Source organism: Camelina sativa, chromosome 13 (assembly GCF_000633955.1).
Source record: "Camelina sativa cultivar DH55 chromosome 13, Cs, whole genome shotgun sequence".
Lineage (NCBI taxonomy): Eukaryota > Viridiplantae > Streptophyta > Magnoliopsida > Brassicales > Brassicaceae > Camelina > Camelina sativa.
In genome coordinates this window covers 21,927,308-21,948,259 of record NC_025697.1, presented here as the reverse complement: position 1 = coordinate 21,948,259, position 20,952 = coordinate 21,927,308, and the positions used below count along the sequence as shown (strand labels likewise).

General features: G+C 34.6%; 3 protein-coding genes across 3 annotated transcripts in view; 2 read left to right on the top strand and 1 right to left on the bottom strand.

The window, feature by feature from the left end:
- LOC104737447 (DAR GTPase 3, chloroplastic) overlaps positions 1-901 on the bottom strand; it is a 5,170-nt gene extending 4,269 nt beyond the window's left edge. Inside the window, exons 1-3 of the mRNA XM_010457622.1 lie at positions 704-901; positions 469-615; positions 254-370 (exon numbers count right to left, since the gene is read on the bottom strand). Coding sequence (XP_010455924.1) covers positions 254-370; positions 469-615; positions 704-847 — 408 coding nt within the window. The 5' untranslated portion in view covers positions 848-901. The remainder of the gene's footprint in view (positions 1-253; positions 371-468; positions 616-703) is intronic.
- LOC104737446 (ent-copalyl diphosphate synthase, chloroplastic) lies at positions 2,286-9,891 on the top strand. Its single transcript, XM_010457620.1, has 15 exons — positions 2,286-2,485; positions 3,430-3,507; positions 3,608-3,687; positions 3,975-4,281; positions 4,573-4,756; positions 4,956-5,170; positions 5,304-5,424; positions 5,518-5,630; positions 5,728-5,954; positions 6,776-6,891; positions 7,250-7,348; positions 7,653-7,910; positions 8,624-8,762; positions 8,965-9,144; positions 9,507-9,891. Exons 1-15 carry the CDS (start codon positions 2,365-2,367, stop codon positions 9,717-9,719), a joined length of 2,451 nt encoding a protein of 816 aa, XP_010455922.1. The 5' UTR covers positions 2,286-2,364; the 3' UTR covers positions 9,720-9,891.
- Positions 20,273-20,947, top strand: LOC104738483 (photosystem I reaction center subunit II-1, chloroplastic-like; the record flags this gene model as incomplete). The annotated part of the gene is made up of 1 exon (XM_010458649.2): positions 20,273-20,947. A coding segment is annotated over exon 1 (615 nt), but the record flags the coding sequence as incomplete, so codon positions are not given.

Genomic DNA, 20,952 nt, shown 5'->3' with positions numbered 1-20,952 from the left:
GAGAGATTGAGTGTACCCCAAAGCCAATATAACAAAAAAACTATTCCAATGAAAACTTTTCGTACCAGGAGACACAAAAATTTCTACTTCCCCTCTTAAAAAACACTCAAGTATACGTTTCTCTCCACTAATGAAATGCTAACTTAAACAATGCTAACCCAAAAACCAATATAAGTTATAGCTTTCCCACCACAAGAAGCAATACAACTAGCAAAACAATCATACTCTAAAAACCGGATAGAAGAACACTAACCTTTGGATGAGTGGTAGATAAAGGAATCCTAGCATCTCGGACTTCAATCACAACATCCATAAGCTTAAGCTGTTCCCTAAGTTCCTTTTCAGTTTTCATTATGTGTCCTGGATACCACTGTTTAAATCAACAGCCACACACACACACAGAGTAAACAACAACAATCCAACAAATTCACACTCCAAAAAGAACAAAACTTTTCGATACAATAATACCTGAACAGGGCGTAATGCTCTAGTCCATAGACGAATATCAGATTCTAGATTCATCCAATCAATTTCATCCTCATTTGCCTCTAATTTGAACCCAGATGAATCATCCTTTCTTGTGACATCCAAATTCGAATCTTTTCCTCCAACAATCTGTAAACCAAAGTTTCCAACTCTTCTCAATTTCAATTCAGATAACGAAGAGGGCACCAAGTACAATTGAATTGGAGTATGTTTTTGCCTGAATTGGTGGTGGACGAGAAGAATTTGCAGTGGGAAGAGAAGCGGAGACGGCGTAAGTACACTTTCGGAAGCTTCGACCTTGAACGAAGTGGCGTAGATTCGCCGGAGAAGGAGACGGCGATGGCGCTAACTGTGCAAACATCGCTGATGAGAACTCCGATACAGAAACAAAAAAAGTTAAAAGTCCAAAATTAAAAATTTCTATAACCCCTTATCCCCTTTTTAGATCTATCTGTAGCTATTACGATGACATCTCATGGGCTTTGTTAGACTCTTAGGCCCAATAATCTAAAAGGATTGATCTTCCATTATCTAGGCTTAAATCCAATGATGTTCCTATAAAGTTTTCGCAATTTTACAAAGAGAGTTGTTGCTTTTTTCATTTTCAAACTGTAAATTCATGAAGTCAAGGAGTGTAGCCGAATCAAATAGTTACTTTTTGATACTTATCAATTCGCAAATGGTGTTTGAAAAGGTTGAAACATTTACCAACGCTATATTTATTTACTTGTTTTTTACCGTTATTTGCCATGCTTATATAGTTATATATGTCAAAAGTCTTAAGGAAGATAGTGTATACAGTAAAACCTTCATAAATTAATAATACCGAAACCATTAAATTTTATTAATTTATAGAGATTTTTATTTATCGATAAATTAATTAATAATTGTTAATTTATCGATAAATTAATAAAATATTAACTTATGAAAATATTTGAAACGATCACACCCGGATTCTCGATCCTCACATAGGATCCACAGAAAACGATTTCACCGGAACCCCATAATTTCGACGAGACAACCGGCGTAGAAATCGCTCCTTACAAAAAACTCTCTTCATAAGGGGGTGATATTGGTTTGAGATTTATGAAGATTTTTGAAGAGTTCAACAAAATCATTAAAAGTGAATAAGTGAAAGATTTTTAAATATTGCTAGAGAGTTTTGTTGATTAGTTTTCTAAAATCTTGTAAAGTTCTCCAAACAATCTCTGTATTTTTGTGATACTTTCCATGACTTTATTTTGTAAAGAAAATGTCTAAAATCATGAACCAATAACATAATAATTGAACTCATTAACAATCCTAGATTCTTTTGTTTTAATTGAACAACATAAAACTTTTAATGACTTTATAAAAGTCTGAATCCAATAACTCAGATTTGTTAAGATTTTAAATGACTTTTTACAAATCATAAACTAATAACACTAAACTTTAACAGACTTTAACAAAATCTTGATCAAATAACAACAGATTCTACATAACATTTAAAATCTTTAAAATTCTATTCAAATTTTAAACCAATAACTCCCACTAAATCTCAAACCAATACCACGCCCTTAGACTCATCTCTATGTGAATATTGTTGATCAAATTTCAAAATAGAGGAAATTGTAGCTCTAATCAATATTTTTATCAATTCCTATAAATGATAAACAAGTAAGGAATATTTGAAAAATGTAAAAAATATAGAGAGAAACTAGAATCTTAAGATGTGAAAAAAGGAAAAAAAAAAATCGTGAGATTATGGGTACTTGAAANATTTTTTTTTTTTTTTTTTCTCTCTAGTAGTATCTCAATTTCTTCTTTTCATCTATTACTCATTAAGTTTTCTTTTCTTCTTCATCACTAAGTATTTTTGAGAGAAACAGAGGAAAGAGTATGTCGTATCTTCATCAGTATCATGGTCTTAACTCTATTCCAAGTACCAACTTTCTCAGTACCCCAACAACAATATCTTCTACTTGGTCTTCTCTCTCTTCTTGTTTCCTTAAGATCTCAGGTGAGTGATCTCTTTCTCTCTCTATCTTGTCAGTAGTAGTCACATACGATCACACAAACACAAAAACAGAGTTTTCTTTTTTCGTTTATACTATGTTATCTATCATCCTAGTCTCAAAACTTTTGTTATCTAATGATGAGTTTAGTAATCAAAATTTTCACTTGTGGGTTTAATCATGATCCGTTCTTTGACTGAGTTTTCCATACAAAAAACCAAAAAAGTTTTGATTTCGGGCTTTTTTTTTTGGTTTTCCCTAGAGAACAAAACAAAAATAGAGAGAGTGATGACTCTGTTTTTATGTTCTCTCTTAGTACACACGCGTGAGGTATGTCTCATCATCATCATCATCAATGAACTCTCCTCTTCCTCTCTTTTCTCTTTCTCCAAAGCATTATAGAATCATTAACTACTCTCCAAAATTCTCTCTGTTTTTTTTTTCTTTTCTTTGTTTCCCAAAAATTCGATTTGTTCTTTTCTTCGAAATTTGGGGTTCTTTGACTCAAATACGAAAATGGGGCTTTTCTCTGTTTTTACAAAAAACAAAGTAAATGTTTTACAAAAACAAAACAATAGTAGTATCATTTTTCGTTTTTCGAAAGAATGTACAATTTTCCTATTTTATGTGTGTTACTCTGTTTTATATTAGTAGTATATGATATGATGATATAAGAAGCTTTTCAATATGAATTAATTAACTATTATACTATAAAGAATGTACGTTTAGAGAATCTAGTAGTACTCATTAGCGAATGGATTGACCTCGTATCTTATTATTTATTATTGCATCGCCAACACATACACACAAAGATCTCCTTTGGAAGCCTAAATAAACTAATGTTTTCACGACCAAACTAGTTATTTTTATTTTATTTTTTTAACATAGTAGTAGTAAGCAAATTATTTTATTAATACTTTTTTTTTTCTAACCTCCTCACTTTGAACAGGGTCTCCTCTCAATGTCGCTAGAAACAAAACCAGATGCGGTTCCATATATTCTTCAACTTCAAACCTTCGAACTCAAGGTCTACTTTTCATAAAATCTCAAGTACTCCAAGTCTTTAAATATCTTTTTATATAAGATCACTTAAAAACTTATATGTTTTTTTTTGTATGTGTGTCTAGAATACGTTCATTATCAGGAGCTTCAACATGATCTACCTCTAATACACTGGCAAGAGATTCAAGGAGAAGATGCTCCTCAGGTAATAGGATTTTTTTTTGCTATAATGTTCTTGTCACTAATAATTACAACCACAATAATGAATTTTGCTAAATTCTTACCTATTCATTTTACCTTGATTTATACATTTTCCCCCGAGTTATGGCTTTATATTCCATCAGAAAATAGTTCTTATGTTTACACCGACAAACTATATATATATATACACGCATGAAATTATTCATATCATGGTTTGAATTCAAACACTGTCATGATATAGTATGCGCTGATTACTTCTTTTTTCTTTCTTTCTTGAATTTGAAATTGTAGATTATTATTGGAAGTAGGAATATTGCAATCGAAGAAACAGTGAAGAGTGTGAAATCTATTTTGAGAAACTTAAATGACGGTGAAATTACGATATCGGCTTATGATACAGCTTGGGTGGCATTAATAGACGCCGGAGATAAAACTCCGGCATTTCCCTCTGCCGTGAAATGGATCGCCGGTAACCAACTCTCTGATGGATCTTGGGGTGATGCTTATCTCTTCTCTTATCATGATCGTCTCATCAATACACTTGCATGCGTCGTTGCTCTAAGATCATGGAATCTCTTTCCTCGTCAATGCCACAAAGGTTATTTATTTATTTTTTTCGAAATACAAGAAACACACCAAAAAAAAAGATATTAAAAAAAAATCTTCACTTTATGCAAAAATCAAACTTTTTTTGTAGTGGCCTAAAAAGAAAGTATACGTTGTTTAAATAGCTATAAGTTAAGTCGAGTTATAACATCAATCTTTTGTTGAAAGGTTTTTTTCTTTTTCCTTTTAAACTTTCAAAAATATTAGGTTCGAAATTATTTGACATTTTTTTTATATCAACTATGCATTGTTTTGATGTATATATAATTAATGGCTAGTTCAGGAATCACGTTTTTTCGGGATAATATCGGGAAGCTCGAAGAAGAAGACGATGAGCATATGCCTATCGGATTCGAAGTAGCATTCCCATCGTTACTTGAGATAGCTCGAGAATTAGACATTGATGTACCGTACGATTCTCCCGTCTTAAAAGATATATACGCCAAGAAAGAGCTAAAGCTAACAAGGTTCGTGTGTTGGCCCAAATATATATATTAACTGAACATTCTATTTTTATATATATGAATATATATTTGAGTGTATATTATTATATATGGGTCCAATGTACTTCACTCAAAGCCAACAAAAGAATTATACGATGATATATTTGCATACGTAATATATATAGACTAGGATATGAACTGATTTTGTGAGATCTTTTTGTAGGATACCGAAAGAGATAATGCACAAGATACCAACAACATTGTTGCATAGTTTAGAGGGTATGCGTGACTTAGATTGGGAGAAGCTCTTAAAACTTCAATCTCAAGACGGGTCTTTCCTCTTCTCTCCTTCTTCTACGGCTTTCGCATTCATGCAGACCCGAGACAGTAACTGCCTCGGGTATTTACGAAATGCCGTCAAACGTTTCGATGGAGGAGGTTTGTTAACTAGTCCTATTATTTATCTATGAAGTTATATACTTTACAGTAGTATGTTGTGCGCGCATGATACAGCATAATATATACTTTTTTATTACTACTTCTGTTTAAATTATTCTTTTATTTTGTTCAGTTCCCAATGTCTTCCCTGTGGATCTTTTCGAGCACATATGGATAGTGGATCGGCTACAACGGTTAGGGATATCGAGATACTTTGAAGAAGAGATTAAAGAGTGTCTAGACTATGTTCACAGGTTTTTAAAAACGTTAATTCGTATAAATATATATAATTTCATTTGTATACCAAACTAGTGTTAACTCTAATGATGATGATGATTAAATATCAGATATTGGACAGACGAAGGCATATGTTGGGCTAGATGTTCCCATGTCCAAGACATCGACGATACAGCCATGGCATTTAGGCTCTTAAGACTTCATGGATACCAAGTTTCCGCAGGTAAAAACTCATATTTTTTAATTGGTTATTTATTCTTAACCAAGACAAATTAACGTTATTTCATAATGTGAAATTCCTGACAAAAGTTGAATTTTAGATGTATTCAAGAACTTTGAGAAAGAAGGAGAGTTTTTCTGCTTTGTGGGGCAATCAAACCAAGCGGTGACCGGTATGTTCAATCTGTACCGGGCATCGCAATTGGCGTTTCCAAGGGATGAGATATTGAAAAACGCCAAAGAATTCTCTTATAATTATCTACAAGATAAACGAGAGAGAGACGAGTTGCTTGATAAGTGGATTATAATGAAAGACCTACCAGGCGAGGTACGTACATGTAATATAAGACCAAAACACACATTATATTACTAATGGTTCCAAAAAAACATTAATATTAACACATACGCACTGCATGCCGTTTTGGGTTCGTCTGATGGAGAAGCAATACGACAAAGCGTGTTTGGCCTTTCTTGCTTATTTGGTTTTCTTATCTTGATATTTTTATTCTTTTGCCTGATAGATTGGGCTTGCCTTAGAGATTCCATGGTACGCAAGCTTGCCTCGAGTAGAGACGAGTNCAGCCATGGCATTTAGGCTCTTAAGACTTCATGGATACCAAGTTTCCGCGGGTAGAAACTCATATTTTTTAATTCGTTATTTATTCTTAACCAAGACAAATCAACGCGTTCTTTCATAATGTGAAATTCCTGATAAAAGTTGAATTTTAGATGTATTCAAGAACTTTGAGAAAGAAGGAGAGTTTTTCTGCTTTGTGGGGCAATCAAACCAAGCGGTGACCGGTATGTTCAATCTGTACCGGGCATCGCAATTGGCGTTTCCAAGGGATGAGATATTGAAAAACGCCAAAGAATTCTCTTATAATTATCTACAAGATAAACGAGAGAGAGACGAGTTGCTTGATAAGTGGATTATAATGAAAGACCTACCAGGCGAGGTACGTACATGTAATATAAGACCAAAACACACATTATATTACTAATGGTTCCAAAAAAAATTAATATTAACACATACGCACTGCATGCCGTTTTGGGTTCGTCTGATGGAGAAGCAATACGACAAAGCGTGTTTGGCCTTTTTTGCTTATTTGGTTTTCTTATCTTGATATTTTTTTTTCTTTTGCCTGATAGATTGGGCTTGCCTTAGAGATTCCATGGTACGCAAGCTTGCCTCGAGTAGAGACGAGATTCTATATTGATCAATATGGTGGAGAAAACGACGTTTGGATTGGCAAGACCCTCTATAGGTACAGTACTTCTTATTTTTAGATTTTGGAAAAACTAAATAATTTTGCATATATGGACCATATGAATCCAAAACAAAATGCATTGCACAGTTGCACTAAATGTTAAGATGCATGCATGAGCTGACCATGTATATTTTTGCGAGATAAGGGTATTTTGGTCATCTGCTTTTTTAAAAGACCTAGGTGAGTTTAATCTGGATATGAAGCAAATCAATTGCAAATATCTAACTTACATGTTGGTGTGTTTTTTTTCTGTATTTAACAAAAAATATTCGGTAGTTGTAATCTTTATTTTGTTTCTTATTTAACTATGAGCTAGATACATTAATCTAATCAATAACGATGGTGGACAATGTAGGATGCCATACGTGAACAATAATGAATATCTGGAATTAGCAAAACAAGATTACAACAATTGCCAAGCTCTGCATCAGCTCGAATGGGACACATTCCAAAAGTAATACCATCTTCACTCTTCATTTTTTTACGATAAGTAAGGCTCTAAATGGTTGTTGGATATATTGTTAATTTGTTAAATTTTTTGTTTTTTGCTAAGTATTACGTTAATAAAGTGGAACAACAATGCCTTGATTTGCTTGATACTGCAATAATTTTTTTTATAAAATGTCAATTTGAATAGTGGCTGAAAACACGTAAACGTATCTTCAAAAGAAACCACACATTTATATTATTTTTCATCTTCATATATATATATATATATATGTATTATATAATATAAGATAGTGTAAATTTGTACGCAGGTGGTATGAAGATAATAGGTTAAATGAGTGTGGGGTGAGCAGGAGTGAGGTTCTCGAGTGTTACTACTTAGCGGCTGCAACTATCTTTGAATCAGAAAGGTCACATGAGAGAATGATTTGGGCTAAGTCAAGTGTATTGGTTAAAGCCATTTCTTCTTCTTTTGGAAAATCCTCTGACTCCAGAAGAAGCTTCTCCGACCAGTTTCATAAATATATTGCCAATGCTCGACGAAGTGATCATCATCACTTCAATGACAGGTACGTAAATTACATATTTTGTCTACTTAATTAATTTTTAATAATATAGTTAGCTAGGATCGCACATATATATATCAATGTGAGTAAAAAAGAAATTGTAGTAGCATACAACCACTGAGCAGCTTTTGTAAATTTTTTAAGTCTTGTGGTTTTACGTTTAACCCTATTCGTTAGGGTACTGTTTGTTTTGCGGAAGAAAAAGCCAAGCTGTGAAAAAAAAAATCGCCAATTAATTAAAGAGAATTAAAAAAGAAAAAAGAAAGATAAGTTCATTTGACCTAAATTAGAAGAAATAAAACTGTCAGTTTCATCGCACTGGTGATGTGCAGACAATTTTTTCAATATATATGGCATTTTCTGCCAAATAGATATAAACTTCACTAGAATATATTTCTTTTTTATTGGTTAGGATTAAAGATATCAATTCTCTCATTCGATAAGGATCAAAATACGTGACGTGTATAACAACAAAACAAAAAACATCTGGAGGCCGAAAGGCTCGAAACTGTAAGATTTGAAAGTTCCAATACCACGAACGAAAAAGTAAATTTGAGATTTATGTGTGTAGAATATAATATTTTCCTTATAGCAGAAAAAAAAAATATATCTTTCAAAAAACTTAAATTTGAAGGGAAGTTTGGAGAAGAAAGAAAGCTCTGGTAGAAACGGCTGATTGACTATTTTGTCTATATTATAAATGGATGTGAAATCAGGAGCATGAGATTGGACCGACCAGGAAGCTTTCAGGCGAGTCGGCTTGTCGTCGGAATCTTAATCGGAACTTTGAATCAAATGTCTTTTGATCTTTTCATGTCTCATGGCCGTGACGTTAACAATCTCCTTTATCAATCGGTACGTCTCGCTCTCATTTTTTTTTCTCTCGTATTTTAAGTTAGTGTATTTTTAAAATAAAATATATATAAAATTAAGCAAATAGAAGAGTATATTTAGGGCCTAGGGTATATCATTATGACTAAAAAAATGTTCCATATTTATGCATCTATAAATATTAAGTGTATGATTAATTTATCAGTTAACTTACTATTATGTATAGTGGGGAGAGTGGATGGAGAAATGGAAAATAAAGGGAGATGAAGGAGAAGTAGGAGAGCTCATGGTGAAGATGGTAATTCTGATGAACAGCAATGACCAAACTAGCTTCTTCTCTCATCCTCACTTCGTTCGTCTCGCGGAAATCATCAATCGTATCTGTCTTCCTCGCCAATACTTTAAGGTTAGTATATTAGTAATGGTTATGTTAGTAATTAACTTTAAACTTCAGACATTTTTTTTATTTGAAATAACTATGATAGTAAAATGTTTACTCATTTTATAGTATATTTTAGAACTGCTTTTATTCCCACGGTATGCGCCAACAGGGCTTTTAGTATTCCTTTAATTGATTACTTTCGTTTTTTTTTCTTCTAAAATTCGGTCGAATAATTAAATAGGATAATACACATCCACAACTTTCTTTTTGCTTGTGCGGTGGACCGGACCAAAGGATTGGTCTACTGGATGTTACTGGTTCATTATTGATGATCCATTCGATGTTATCGGTTAGAGTCTAATCAATTATTAATTGTCTTAATGCAGGCAAGGAGAAACGATGAGAAGGAGAAGACAATAATAAAGAGTATGGAGAAGGAGATGGAGCAAATGGTTGAGTTAGCATTGTCGGAGAGTGACACATTCCGTGACGTCGGCATCACGTTTCTTGATGTAGCAAAAGCATTTTACTACTCTGCTACATGTGGCGATCATCTCCAAACTCACATCTCCAAAGTCTTGTTTCAAAAAGTCTTGTAACATCATCATCATCATCATCATATATTCACTAATTTAATCAGTGGATCCATAGATGCATGAAAAATGAGTTATATTCATATAGAGAAGGAGGAAAAAATTAGATCATATGTACAGTACAAACGAAACCTTGGAGTACCTATTCGGCTCCATTTTTTATACATATATGAATGAATAGCCCAACCTCTTCTTTTATATATTGTGTACTTAATATAGACTCTNGAAATCATCAATCGTATCTGTCTTCCTCGCCAATACTTTAAGGTTAGTATATTAGTAATGGTTATGTTAGTAATTAACTTTAAACTTCAGACATTTTTTTTATTTGAAATAACTATGATAGTAAAATGTTTACTCATTTTATAGTATATTTTAGAACTGCTTTTATTCCCACGGTATGCGCCAACAGGGCTTTTAGTATTCCTTTAATTGATTACTTTCGTTTTTTTTTCTTCTAAAATTCGGTCGAATAATTAAATAGGATAATACACATCCACAACTTTCTTTTTGCTTGTGCGGTGGACCGGACCAAAGGATTGGTCTACTGGATGTTACTGGTTCATTATTGATGATCCATTCGATGTTATCGGTTAGAGTCTAATCAATTATTAATTGTCTTAATGCAGGCAAGGAGAAACGATGAGAAGGAGAAGACAATAATAAAGAGTATGGAGAAGGAGATGGAGCAAATGGTTGAGTTAGCATTGTCGGAGAGTGACACATTCCGTGACGTCGGCATCACGTTTCTTGATGTAGCAAAAGCATTTTACTACTCTGCTACATGTGGCGATCATCTCCAAACTCACATCTCCAAAGTCTTGTTTCAAAAAGTCTTGTAACATCATCATCATCATCATCATATATTCACTAATTTAATCAGTGGATCCATAGATGCATGAAAAATGAGTTATATTCATATAGAGAAGGAGGAAAAAATTAGATCATATGTACAGTACAAACGAAACCTTGGAGTACCTATTCGGCTCCATTTTTTATACATATATGAATGAATAGCCCAACCTCTTCTTTTATATATTGTGTACTTAATATAGACTCTAGATGCAACGTATGATCTAAAGTCTGACTTCTTCATTTTGCTTTGATCAGTTTCAGACTTTTATATATAGTTTACATACTAGTTTTAGAGTGGTCCAACGTTTTCTAAGTCTTATTGATAAAAAATGCACCATCTATATTTTTTTTATAGTAAAAAAAAGTTATAAAAGATTCACCAGAATTTGACCTATGAATATGAGCTCAAAAGTTATGATTTCCTTTGTAGTGATATATATGTAACCTTATTTCTTGTTATAAAAGCATTGAAATTTTTTTGTAACTCTACAGAAATAGTTATATATGAGATGGCCATAATCTCAATTAATGTGATTTAATTTGCTGAAGAAACATAAGAAGTGATTATAGTGGGGTTTGTTAATAAGAGCGAAAGACTCTTATTAGAGTACTCAGAGCATTGATTATCGGGGGTTGTAAGAGAGGTTTTAAGAGGAGTTTTAAGAAAAAGTAGGAGAAAAAATAAATCAGAAAGAAAAAAAAAAAAAAAGAGCTCCTCTTATATAGCATACTTTGTTTTCATATAAGAGGCGCTTACGTGTCAGTGCATGATTGGATAAAGAGTTTTATTGAGAACAAAAAATTTTTTGGCCCGATCGTTGTTCTTTTTCTTGCTCTCTCTTGTGAACCTCTCAATCCGAGGAGATTGAATCGGTCGGAATCGTTGGAGATGGAATCAGACGAGATTGGAATCGGAGAGTTCTTGAGGCTCTTATGTGTTCAGGGTTCAGGGTTTCTTCTAATCAAGGGTTTTGAAACAGCGATTAGTTGTAACCAGTTTCGTTTCTGAAATCTGAGAGTTCTTGAGGCTCTTATGTGTTGGGATTACAGTGTGATACGAGATTTTTCGTAATCNTTCAACGTTGAACGTTTCACGAAGTTCTAAGGACATAAGAAAATGAATTTTCTTATCCTATATTCTTAGTTTTGGCATGCTTGAATTGAAGCATTGCATCCTATTGTGTGGTTTGGTGGTTTGTGCTCCTCTATCTTAGAAATAATTAAGTACATTTTAGCGAAACATTGCATTTGCTAGGTCTCTAGATGACTAGATGAGATGAACCATTAGCTACACAAGTGAACCCTAATGTACATCATAGAAGCTTGCACTTGTATACGGTTTAACTGAATATTGAGATGATATATTTTGTACATAAACATTAGATGCATGTGTGAAGTGACCTTAGTACACCATCACACCAGGGATCGAGTCCCGCTTCCTACGAATGTAGGAATTTGGCTAATGGGCCGGCCAGTTGTGATCCAATGATTGACAAAAAAAAACATTAGATGCATGTGATAATGACATTTTTATACCCACTTTTAACTATGCGGTAAGTGTTTTTCCGTATTACATATTCGCGAGTTATCTTAATATATATATACATATATATACATATATATATATATATATATATATTTTGTGGGTGTTTCTTTACATTATTCTAACTTATATATATATATATATATATATCATGCTGTGAGTAATTAAATATATATAAAAATTATTCTTAATCGTTTTCGAAAAAGATCTTTCAATTTTTTTTTTTCTGATGCTCGTTTTCTCGTCAACTGTCTTTAACATATATAAAAACTACAAAATGAATGCGAATACACAAATTTATGCACAAACAATTAGCCCAATACCAAAATTTGGTGGTACATTCTAAATGGTACAGCCTCCCACATCAGGATTACTAAGTGGTGTTGACCATTGGTTCATTTGAAAAGATATACGCAAAGCCTCATTCGATGATACAAATTCTTGTACCACGTTCACAGATTCACTTACTTTATTTTAACTTGAACAGATTTAGCCGATGAGAATGTTTTTGATGATACCAAAAAAGAATGTGTTAATTTATGTATATTACGCATCCACATTTGTTTATGTATTACGCTTTCACATTTGTAATGACGATAGGATTATCAAAAAGAAAAAAAAAATTCCAACATTTATGCTATTTTTCAATATTTATGAAAAAAAAGAAAAAACCACTTAATAATTTTCAACATTTATGTAATTTGAAAATTTTGTTAAATGCTTACGTGCTTATGTGTTAAGTTATATGACCCGTCTTCGCCCTTTCTCTCCCCGACGAAGACACACAAACACACAAAAGAAAAAAACAAATCCTAGCTTAGCACCGTCGCCACCGAATTCGAAATTCCGGTAACCCCATCACCGGAAAAATCTACCGCACCTGGCTACCGATATTGGTTCTCGTCGGATTTAGCTGTTTCCTTTCTTCGTCCAGATCTCGTACTCTATTCTACCTCGATTCGCTGTGGAAGTTACGACGATGGAGGCGATCGATGAGTTGTCTCAGCTTTCGGATTCGATGAGACAAGCGGCGTCGCTGCTCGCTGACGAAGATCCCGATGAGACCTCTTCTTCTAGACGGCCGGCTACTAATCTCAATGTCGTTGCCCTAGGGAATGTGGTGGGTTTCCTCTCGCTTTACCTGTTTCTTCCATGTGGTTGTATTTGGTGTTTGTGTGTTAGTTTTATGCTGTGATCGAGTGTAGATTTTGGTTGCCATATCGTGGATCTTGCGGATCTCGATGAGGTTTGTATGATTGTAGACGATTCTATGGTAAGATTAGGAACTCCTTGATACCTTCGTTATCCCCCCAGTCCATCTGTCAACTATGGAGATTTTCAACATTTTTTTTTCCAGCATTCTGGCTGTAGGGCAACATCGATTCATTATCATCTTGTAATTTGTTTCTTTCCTCTCTTTTCAAGATTGGTGAACATGCGCAGCACAACGATGCCGTATTACTGGTTGTTGTGTTGTGTTGATATCTGATTGATTTATCATCCTCAGGCAACATGCTCTTTCTTCAGGAAGCCGTGACCTGTCTATCTCAACCAAATCATCAGTGGCAGCTCTTTTGGGAAGTCAGCTTGGCGTCTTTGATCGAGTTAGGTATCGATTATTTTCCGGTGGTGATGCATCCTTTGAACTCTGAGATCATCTACTTGTGGAGCAGGAGCAACAATATGCTGATCTTGTTTAACTTGAGGACACATGCGTTTAGGCTTCAGGAGGAAACTGCAGACAATAAAAACAAGTGTATGGGTGGTTACATCTTGAGTTTTAACAGCAATACCAGTTTATGGTCCTAACCATCTCCTCTTTTCCCAGTATGTTCTCCCTCGTTGGATGCAACATCTCCCTCGTCCCCAGCCTAATTAGTGTCTTCTCTTAATACTCTACTCTAATGATCTTCTTTTGTCAGTAACTCTTTTAAACTCTTTGCTTGTAAAGAAGAGGAAACATGTAGTTGTTGGTTTTATTGGGCTTATTATGTTATCAAGTTTGCATATTCTCATTTGTATAAGTTAGAGAAAACAAAAAATGAGAGTAGTCAAAAAACATAAATGGCTGCCCATACATCTCTCCACCAAAATTTACTTATTTCTTTCTTCACAACAATAGTCAAGAAATCCCAAATATTGCTAAACCGTAACGTTTTCTCACCATTTTGTGTAATATATGTGGTCCATGTTAGTTGCCTATGTTTCTCATTTACAAATCTTTAACAAAACAGATGATGAACCTCTGTTTTCAAAGTTTTCAGAAATAGAAAATATAATTCTATTTTTGTATGTTTGAAAATTAATTAAAAAGCAATATTTTTTAATTTTATAAAATCTTAAATGTTTACACATTTATTCCACTTCTATTCTATTTAAAATTTTAAAATTTTAAAAAACAATATTTTCAAAAATAAGAGACCTAAAATAAGAATCTATCAATAAAAGAGAAAAATTTATCTAAGAGATCATGAGTTCTTATATTCCAAACAGTACACAATTAATTTATAAAAAAATTAAGAACTCCCCTTATATGAATCCCCCGATAAACTTGCTCTCATGCACTTGTCATGTCAAAAAGACCTCTCACTTTTCTAGAGATTAATTAATTTACTTTTTTTTGTTGTTGTTGTGTGTGTATGTGTTTTTTTTTCGTTTGTCGTGGCTTGCATGCCTTTGAAAAGGAATTTTAGTGTGGCAGAGACAAGCTCCACTTTAGAACACATGATCTTGATCATGACTAGGTTTTGTTCTCTTTTCTTTGGACATCAAACACTCAACTTATTAAGACACTATGATATCTATGTAGATAGATTCTCTCGTTGGGCTAAAATAATATATATCTCGACGATGAAAGCATATATAATCACTTTGGGGAGGGGACTACTAATTTTGTGGGAAGGATAATATCTAAAGATTGAGCTTCAAAGTAACGAATGAGAATCTTGATGTTGGACTAAAGTAATTTTGCCTTTAGACAACTATGAAAAAAAAAACATTATGCCTGCTTATAAAAGCGTAAGAAAGAAACAAAATGTTTGAACATTGAAACCAAAATAAAATAAAAATCAGGAGAAAAAATTTCTTCAACTGGTAAAATATAAGCAGAATCCAAAATGGTGTTAAGGTAAAGTAAANAAGTTACGATGGAGGCGATCGATGAGTTGTCTCAGCTTTCGGATTCGATAAGACAAGCGGCGTCGCTGCTCGCTGACGAAGATCCCGATGAGACCTCTGCTTCTAGACGGCCGGCTACTAATCTCAATGTCGTTGCCCTAGGGAATGTGGTGGGTTTCCTCTCGCTTTACCTGTTTCTTCCATGTGGTTGTATTTGGTGTTTGTGTGTTAGTTTTATGCTGTGATCGAGTGTAGATTTTGGTTGCCATATCGTGGATCTTGCGGATCTCGATGAGGTTTGTATGATTGTAGACGATTCTATGGTAAGATTAGGAACTCCTTGATACCTTCGTTATCCCCCCAGTCCATCTGTCAACTATGGAGATTTTCAACATTTTTTTTTCCAGCATTCTGGCTGTAGGGCAACATCGATTCATTATCATCTTGTAATTTGTTTCTTTCCTCTCTTTTCAAGATTGGTGAACATGCGCAGCACAACGATGCCGTATTACTGGTTGTTGTGTTGTGTTGATATCTGATTGATTTATCATCCTCAGGCAACATGCTCTTTCTTCAGGAAGCCGTGACCTGTCTATCTCAACCAAATCATCAGTGGCAGCTCTTTTGGGAAGTCAGCTTGGCGTCTTTGATCGAGTTAGGTATCGATTATTTTCCGGTGGTGATGCATCCTTTGAACTCTGAGATCATCTACTTGTGGAGCAGGAGCAACAATATGCTGATCTTGTTTAACTTGAGGACACATGCGTTTAGGCTTCAGGAGGAAACTGCAGACAATAAAAACAAGTGTATGGGTGGTTACATCTTGAGTTTTAACAGCAATACCAGTTTATGGTCCTAACCATCTCCTCTTTTCCCAGTATGTTCTCCCTCGTTGGATGCAACATCTCCCTCGTCCCCAGCCTAATTAGTGTCTTCTCTTAATACTCTACTCTAATGATCTTCTTTTGTCAGTAACTCTTTTAAACTCTTTGCTTGTAAAGAAGAGGAAACATGTAGTTGTTGGTTTTATTGGGCTTATTATGTTATCAAGTTTGCATATTCTCATTTGTATAAGTTAGAGAAAACAAAAAATGAGAGTAGTCAAAAAACATAAATGGCTGCCCATACATCTCTCCACCAAAATTTACTTATTTCTTTCTTCACAACAATAGTCAAGAAATCCCAAATATTGCTAAACCGTAACGTTTTCTCACCATTTTGTGTAATATATGTGGTCCATGTTAGTTGCCTATGTTTCTCATTTACAAATCTTTAACAAAACAGATGATGAACCTCTGTTTTCAAAGTTTTCAGAAATAGAAAATATAATTCTATTTTTGTATGTTTGAAAATTAATTAAAAAGCAATATTTTTTAATTTTATAAAATCTTAAATGTTTACACATTTATTCCACTTCTATTCTATTTAAAATTTTAAAATTTTAAAAAACAATATTTTCAAAAATAAGAGACCTAAAATAAGAATCTATCAATAAAAGAGAAAAATTTATCTAAGAGATCATGAGTTCTTATATTCCAAACAGTACACAATTAATTTATAAAAAAATTAAGAACTCCCCTTATATGAATCCCCCGATAAACTTGCTCTCATGCACTTGTCATGTCAAAAAGACCTCTCACTTTTCTAGAGATTAATTAATTTACTTTTTTTTGTTGTTGTTGTGTGTGTATGTGTTTTTTTTTCGTTTGTCGTGGCTTGCATGCCTTTGAAAAGGAATTTTAGTGTGGCAGAGACAAGCTCCACTTTAGAACACATGATCTTGATCATGAATAGGTTTTGTTCTCTTTTCTTTGGACATCAAACACTCAACTTATTAAGACACTATGATATCTATGTAGATAGATTCTCTCGTTGGGCTAAAATAATATATATCTCGACGATGAAAGCATATATAATCACTTTGGGGAGGGGACTACTAATTTTGTGGGAAGGATAATATCTAAAGATTGAGCTTCAAAGTAACGAATGAGAATCTTGATGTTGGACTAAAGTAATTTTGCCTTTAGACAACTATGAAAAAAAAAACATTATGCCTGCTTATAAAAGCGTAAGAAAGAAACAAAATGTTTGAACATTGAAACCAAAATAAAATAAAAATCAGGAGAAAAAATTTCTTCAACTGGTAAAATATAAGCAGAATCCAAAATGGTGTTAAGGTAAAGTAAAATTGATTTATTTAGTTAAATTTGAATCGAACACCCCTTGCCCTAATAACCTGTATATATTTTTTTCTGAACAATTTGTGATAACGGATAACTTAGTAATCAATATCATAAATAAATTCCAAACCGAATTACTCGACATAGTGCGATGGACATGTTTGGTTTGAATTGGGACCCCGAGAGACAAAGCTAAAAAAAGTTAGGTAATATGCAAAGAGTGTAAAGCAATTTGGAGTTGATGGTCAAAAATAGCAAAAGTATGGGCCAATACATAAATGGAGAGACATTACACACATAAGTTTTACATTTCGAAATTATAGCAGTTTTGGACTTTTTTGTTTTTTTTTTCTTTTTCTTTGAAACTGATGAAGTAGTTTTGGACTTTATCTCAAGTTCTCAACCAATATTTATTTCTTTCGCTTATAATAACGTTTTTTTTCTAGGTCACCATGAAATGTTTTGTATTTAATTGGAATTATGAAACTAACTATAATAAATTAAGTTTTTGATTTTTGTTCTTCATCTAAGTACGTAAGAATACTACATGTGGGATCAAAGATGTTTTTTGAGCCACATCGCACAGATAACATGTTTTTTCCTTGACCAAACAATGTTTTTTTTAAATCTTTCATGAAAAGTACTATCATACTCGTCATCCTGCACTGCACCCATGATGTATGCAACAATAATGTGATTTGGCCATATACACCCAACCCAATACCTTAAACTTTAAACCCTATTAACGTACGGCCATACACCAATTACGCGGCACTAAAGAGTAAAGAGTAGAGTACTTTAACTATTTGTGTAAAAAGTTGGTGAAGCAGAGTGTTTAAGGCTTGCAAGACGTCATAATAATGGTGGCTAGTTAATTTGAGACTGCAAGAAAAAAACGAATTAGCGATATTGAAAGTTAATATTTTGAGAGAGAGACTCCATCAAATAAATGCTTTCAATCATTACATTTCGAAATAAGTAAACATTAGGTTGATTTAGGTGTTGTAAAAGAAAGAAAACACCGCATGTAAATGAAAAACATTTACGGTTGAATAATTTTGCATTTTTGCTTAGTTTGAATAACCAAAATCAACATAATGCAGCATTATCTGATGCAGTGATGCTAAGGGAGCAAATTCCGAGTCTAGTATTGTCTCGTCAAGGTCGTCAAGATGATGGAATCTTAGCAAAATCCAAACACGTTCCCAATCATGAACCCCTGTTCCATACAGAACACTAAATCCATATTAATACATCAGTTTCATCCATTTCACATTCCTGAACAATTCACATGTAGGTGTAGGTCCTTCCCATTGCAGTTTCAACAATATACTTTGCTTGCCTAACAATTACCATGTATACTGCCTTTATTGCTTCACATGTTAACTAGGATCTAGTTCATTTTATATATGTAGAAACTGGTTTTACACAATGAATTTGTTTGAAAGGGGAAACAAATTCAATAAAGAACTCTCTCAAATAAACTCGATCAAAGCTAAGAACAAAGAAGAACTGAAATTTCTTGAAGAAGACGTAAGGGTTTTTCGCTCAAGAACAATGAAGAACTAGGGTTTTAGTATTAATTGCTGGATGCTTTACAAGGAGGGGAATCCCCGTTATTTATATGCTTTCCTAGATTACAAAATATGTCTACTTTCCTAATAGATCAAACTGTTAATAGGAAAATTTCTTCTTTTCTTCAGGTTGGCCATGAGGCGATATGGGAAGTCGGCTTCACGTCCTTGGACTGGGCCTGTAAGATCTTGTTGGACCCTAGTTTAAAGGTTGAATTCAACTCGACGTTAAATTCCCGGGTTTTGATAACCGGTTTAATTTATGATTTAGATTGGTATGTCGAGGGGTGCTAATTCCCGCACCAACAATTAGTCCCCCCCAGTTCGGTATATTCGAATGTTAATGTGAATGTTCAAACTATAGAAAGAGAATATTCGATCTAAAATATATGGAAATCGTATTAATTTTCCCGGAAATCCGCGCCGCTTCGGTATTCACTGTCGATATGATGCGTGTCACGTACGTCGAATCCGTCAGATCAGGAGCCGAAACGTCGCGTAGGTCATAATGACTACGCGTAGGGTTGTCGCCCGTCTGCCTCTATAAATAATCTTACTTTCTCCTCATTTTCACTTTTCGCCAAACTTCCAAAGGTATTTGCTCTGTTCACTTTCCTCGCTGCTTGTTTATTTTGCTAGTTTTTTTTCTTAGATCCTTCAAATTTTTCCACACTCTTCGGCAACCTGCTATGGCCAGCACTTCGACTCCCGTTTCATCATCTGGAACAGAAAGTGACCAGCTGATCCGCCGTAATTCCAGGCGAAGATCTCCCAGATCGGTCAGCTCGGAATTAAACGAAAGGGTGGTCAGGTCAGACAGCGATACCGAACTGCCTTCAAGTTCCAGATGCTTCTCAAACCCCATTCCCAGTTGGCGTGACACTCCGTAGGAATCGCGGCAATGCTGCAGCTGCATCCGACCTCTATTTCATGAACTTCCTGAAACGAGTCTAACTAGATAAGCCCAAATTTACATTTATGTAAGCCCATGGCCCAACACATGTAAATGGTCAATGATGTGTCGGATAAGCTTCAGGGCTTCAGGTCTTTGAATTAAAGTTGACCCAAACAAAAAAGAAAAAAGGAACAACAAGGAGTCTAAAGAATCTGGTGCGACACATCCACCACCAGGCACCAGTAGTATCACTTGAGGTGACAAAACGACGTCAGATAGGCAAAGAATAAGATGATGGGTAAGAGAAAAATCTAAAGGTTGAATCCTATTGGTCACCTTATCCACTTAATCCAACAAACTCTAGCTTCTCATTTCACAATATTATCTCTTTACTTCTCATCCAACACATACCATTAACCAAATTTGCTCATTAGATACAACAAAGAAACAAAAACATGGCAACCCAAGCCGCCGGGATCTTCAACTCCGCCATAACAACCGCCGCAACCTCCGGCGCCAAGAAACTCCACTTTTTCTCGACAACCCACCGTCCCAAATCCCTCTCTTTCACCAAAACCTCGATCCGCGCAGAGAAGAAAGATTCCTCCGCCGCCCCCGCCGCCGCTGCAGCCCCCGCCGTGAAAGAAGCTCCCGTGGGATTCACGCCACCGGAGCTAGACCCAAACACACCGTCTCCGATCTTCGCTGGAAGCACCGGTGGACTCCTAAGGAAAGCACAGGTGGAAGAGTTCTACGTTATCACATGGAACTCACCGAAAGAACAGATCTTTGAGATGCCGACAGGAGGAGCAGCGATCATGAGGGAAGGTCCGAATCTGCTGAAGCTAGCTAGGAAAGAACAGTGTTTAGCTTTGGGGACAAGGCTTAGATCCAAGTACAAGATCAAGTACCAGTTCTACAGAGTGTTCCCCAACGGTGAGGTTCAGTATTTGCATCCTAAAGATGGTGTTTACCCAGAGAAGGCCAACCCGGGAAGAGAAGGTGTTGGTCAGAACATGAGATCTATTGGCAAAAATGTTAGTCCCATTGAAGTTAAGTTTACTGGCAAACAAAG